The sequence below is a fragment of the Chelmon rostratus genome, chromosome 22, assembly GCF_017976325.1.
Source record: "Chelmon rostratus isolate fCheRos1 chromosome 22, fCheRos1.pri, whole genome shotgun sequence".
NCBI lineage: Eukaryota > Metazoa > Chordata > Actinopteri > Chaetodontiformes > Chaetodontidae > Chelmon > Chelmon rostratus.
In genome coordinates, this window is record NC_055679.1 from 19,667,334 (window position 1) to 19,671,885 (window position 4,552).

Here is a 4,552-nt window from a genome sequence, read left to right on the forward strand (position 1 = left end):
CTGTGGTCTGATTAAACAGCTGCTTCACTCTCACAAACTGTCTCATACTCCTGATTTGATGTTTCATGAAACTCTCTGACTGTTTCTGTTTTATTCTGCGTAACTTGTCACGCTCTCTTTCCTTTTCCTGGTGGAAACGAGCTGCCGTGATGTGTTCATGAAAAACAGTCAAAACAGCTTCTTTTGTAAAGATGATGTTTGATTTTCTCTGCTTTCATTAAGCGCAGACGAAACCTTTCTGTTCTGCCGTTTAGTCATTTGAGGATAAACTATGTTCAACCTCCTGTGTTCTACACACACACGCCTAACGATGACAGCAAAGCACGTTATAACCGACTGCTCCTCGAACAGAGGCGCCTTCGTGCTCCCCCACAGTCTGAGAAACACGACCAAAGCCACCACGTCCAGGATTAATGTTCAGCCCGAGGACGGTAAACTTCCACTCATCCGTCAGTCACCTCAGACTGTGGGCCGCAAGAAAATCACAGTGAGTCACAAATCTTCCCACGAGGTCAGAGATGAAGCTTCTTTAGGGGACGGATGATGATGATGTTCAAGACGCTCTGACCTCCAAAAATAAAGCCTCATCAGACAGCCGTCTCCTGCAGAGGACATCTCTACACGACTCATCTGTTTATCTGAAGACATTCTGACAGATCTAAACTGTGATGGCGGCCGCGGCTCACATCCCGAGGCCTGCGTGCGCTCGTTAAAGCCGAGGAAGGACCGTAGACGTGTTCTGTGCTTCAGCTCACACGCGAAACCACCGAACCTGAACGCACCGCAGAGAATCTGCAGATCCTGTAAGTGAACGTTTAACTGGCGCGCTCGACGCAAACATTTAGCAGCTGTCAGAGATTTGATTTAACATTTTCTCGTTATGTTATGAAAAATCAGGTGTGCTCAGTTTGACGGTGCAGAGATACGGCGGCCCTGAGAGGTCAACACACCGCAGCCCCTGAAAACACAGACGAGGTCAAACAACTCTGTTTCCAGGGGACAGGGAGCTGTCAGGGCCTTCGTGCAGGGGCGCTGCAGTACCAGAGAGCAGCGACGGGCTGATTTCTACGCTGTTAAATGTCCAGATGTTAACATCTGCTGGTCTCAGTTCAGTGCTGTCCTGACTGAGCGTCTGTCTGTGGCACACAGTGTACACACAGCTTCACAAACCCACACATCAGATCAGTGTTCGACCATTTCTGCAACTTTCTGAAAGCCGCAATCCTGGCCAATCACAGCTGTGCTGCGCTGTGATTGGCCAGCTGTGCAGACGTGAGACAGAATCGCTCTTTTTTTTATTCTTTATACAAGAATTTCTGTTTTCACACGAATAACTGAGGTCAACGCTGTGGAGGGACTGCCTGGTCTCCACATCGCACCTCCTCCCTCTCTACGAGGGCCGGCTGTTCTCTCTACCTCCCCGTGCGGATGGTCAGAGCACATATAAACCCTGTGGGGGGGTGGGATGACTCCTCACATAGACTGACTCTGATCGAGCGTGGACTCGTCAGTCCAGGACTGGGTTTTGTCGCTGCTGTCACTGCAGCGAGGAGCTGTTCCTTCAGCACCACTCGGGCTGTACGCAGTAACATCAGCGACAGAACAAAGAGCAACACAACAAAGAAGAACACATTTACACCCAAAATAAGAGGAAAGCTAGTGAAACGTAAGGCTGTGACACTGACCTGGTGTCTGTGGTGCTGGAGCTCTCCAGATGGTCTCTGCTCTGTCCTCTTCTCTCGGCTCATTCCCTCAGTTTACATACGTCCACATGATGTCCTTTCTTTAAAAACTCAAAAACGTCCTTTAGTTTAAAATGATCATAGACAAGGCTGTCGTTCAACATCTAAAAATCTCCTCTGTAGGTCCTCTGAGAGTGAATCGACTCACTTAGAAAAAGGAAAGTATCTCACTTCTTTGACAACACCTGAGTGGAGGAAAACAGGTGTCTGCAGCTCAAAAATAGACTTATTATATTCTCCAAATCTACAATAACACCATAATTCAGTTCATAAATAGCAGGCCTGTGGGAAATACTGTATGTACAGATGTGCTGCAAACTTCCAGCGTAAACATAACGACTAAACGTTGGGAAGGTACGAAAAATAAAATTTGGCTTCTTGGTTTGTTGTGCTGCTGAGTGTGTGAGTGCTTCCTGCAGTATGTACACGTCTGCTCGTCCTGATAATCCTCCCACAAGTCAAGTAATTATTCCAAGTCCTGCTTGTTCTTGATTATCTGCAGCTACGTGTCCTATTTTCACCACGAATGTTCTCCATGAGTTCACTGGATGTTCTGAAGGTGTTCCTGCTGTTTAAAGGGAAGAGTGTGTGCGTGTGTGTGTGCATGTGTGTGCGCGCGTGTTGCATCACGTGCGCTGCGGTTTGTTCAGAACTCACTTTGTCACTGACGGATGTTCTCAGCAGATGAGTCGGATTAAAATGTGCTTTTTATAAATCGACCCCCGTCGCTCTTAAAACTTTTCAGGATTGCGATGTGTTGATCCTCCGACTGCTGTGTGCAAAGACCAAAGAGCCCGTGAACGGGGTTTATTCTACACGACTATGGGCTTTAATAGTTCTAGAAGAAGTGAGGAGGCGGGCTGCGGGACTACAGGTCTGTCTCCCGTGTGTCCAGGCAGAAAGCGTAAAGGGATCTCTTGAAGTCCGTGCTGCTGTTCGCTTTGATGTTCGCCTTCTCCACCGAAGCGCTCGCGTCGTTGTTCTCCACGTCCTGAGACTTGGCTGATGATTTGCTCCCTTTGCGTTTCAGCTCGGGACTCGCGCGGCCGCTGTTCGGCTCGTCCTTCAGGGAGGACTGGTCCTGGTCCGTCTCTCTGTGATAGAAGTAGTTGAAATTTGACACGATGACGGGCACCGGCAGCGCGATGGTCAGCACGCCGGCGATGGCGCACAGAGAGCCCACGATCTTCCCCCCGACCGTCACCGGCCTCATGTCGCCGTAGCCGACGGTTGTCATGGTGACCACGGCCCACCAGAAGGCATCAGGGATGCTGGAGAAGTGAGACTCGGGCTCGTCCGCCTCTGCAAAGTACACGGCGCTGGAGAAGAGGATGACTCCGATGAAGAGGAAGAAGATAAGGAGGCCGAGCTCCCGCATGCTGGCTTTAAGAGTCTGCCCCAGGATCTGGAGCCCCTTGGAGTGTCTGGAGAGCTTGAAGATCCTGAAGACCCGGACCAGGCGGATGACCCTCAGGATGGCCAGCGACATGGCCTGCTGTCCGTTCTGGTGCTCCTGGCCCTGCTGCTCCGCCAGCTCCGTGCCCACTGTGATGAAGTAAGGCATGATGGACATGATGTCGATGATGTTCATGATGGTCTTGGAGAACTCGGACTTGCTGGGGCAGGCGAAGAAGCGCACGAACAGCTCGAAAGTGAACCAAATGACGCATGTGGTCTCTATGATGAAGAAGGGGTCGGTGAAGGTGAGGGACGGCCGGGGCGCGGTGCTGTTGTCCAGCCGGCTGGTGACCGGCAGCTCCCTCTCATCCCTGAACTCTGGCAGCGTCTCCAGGCAGAAGGTGATGATGGATATGGTGATGACGATCACGGACACGATGGCGATGCCCCGCGCCGGACTGGAGCTCTCCGGATACTCGAAAATGAGCCAGACCTGCTTCTGAAACTCGTTCTGAGGCAGCGGCTTTTCCTCCTCTTTGATGAAACCCTCGTCCTCACGGAACCGCTCCATGGCCTCCTCCCCCAGCTGATAGAACCTGATCTCATCCGCGAACACATCGATTGACACATTGACAGGTCTCCGGATCTTCCCTCCTGACTGATAAAAATACAAAATCCCGTCAAAACTCGGTCTGTTGCGGTCGAAAAAGTACTCGTTCCGGAGCGGGTCGAAGTACTTTATCCTCTTAGCGGGGTCTCCCAGTAAAGTATCAGGGAACTGGTTCAGGGTGCCCAGCTGGGTCTCGTACCTGAGCCCGGCGATGTTGATGAGTACCCTCTCGTTGCTCTCCGTGTCCATGTCCATGTCCAGCATGTCCTCGTCGAACAGATGGGGACTGTGGTCCGCGCGTAAAAGCGCATCCATGGCGTTCTCGCTGCAGCTGAAAGTGTTGTTCATGTCGTTGATTTTCCAGGGGCTCTGCTGATGATGATGGTGATGATGCTGCTGAGGACTCCCCCGGGTGTTCAGCTCTTTTCCGTAGTCCTCTCCAAGTCCAGTTTGAACGAAGCCCGGCTGAGGGACATCCAGCGCGTTCCGGCAGCTCTCCTCGGCATTGTTGCCCCCACCGCCGCCGCCACCGCTGCCTTTAGCGCCGCCGTTCTCAAAGCTCACCAAGGCTATCTCCATTCCGCAGCCATCCACAGTCAATGCGCGAAGAATAAAAGAGACTTGTTGAGCCGCAACGCAAACATCCTCTCCGACGGTCCGGAGAAGAAAAGTTCACCAGCGATCTGCAGCAGATGGAGCTGGTCGACTCACAGCCGCTCCTCTGGACGTGGATGCATGCGCGTGGCTGTTAAGGCTGTAAGCCGCCGCTGCTGTGGATGAAGTAAATATTAAAACCACAAGA

General features: G+C 51.9%; 1 protein-coding gene across 1 annotated transcript; it reads right to left on the reverse strand.

Moving 5' to 3' along the window:
- Window positions 1–2,610: 2,610 nt before the first annotated feature.
- On the reverse strand, window positions 2,611–4,329 carry LOC121625671 (potassium voltage-gated channel subfamily A member 1). The gene has a single exon (XM_041963863.1). The coding sequence runs from the start codon at window positions 4,327–4,329 to the stop codon at window positions 2,611–2,613; it is 1,719 nt and encodes a 572-aa protein (XP_041819797.1).
- Window positions 4,330–4,552: the final 223 nt, after the last annotated feature.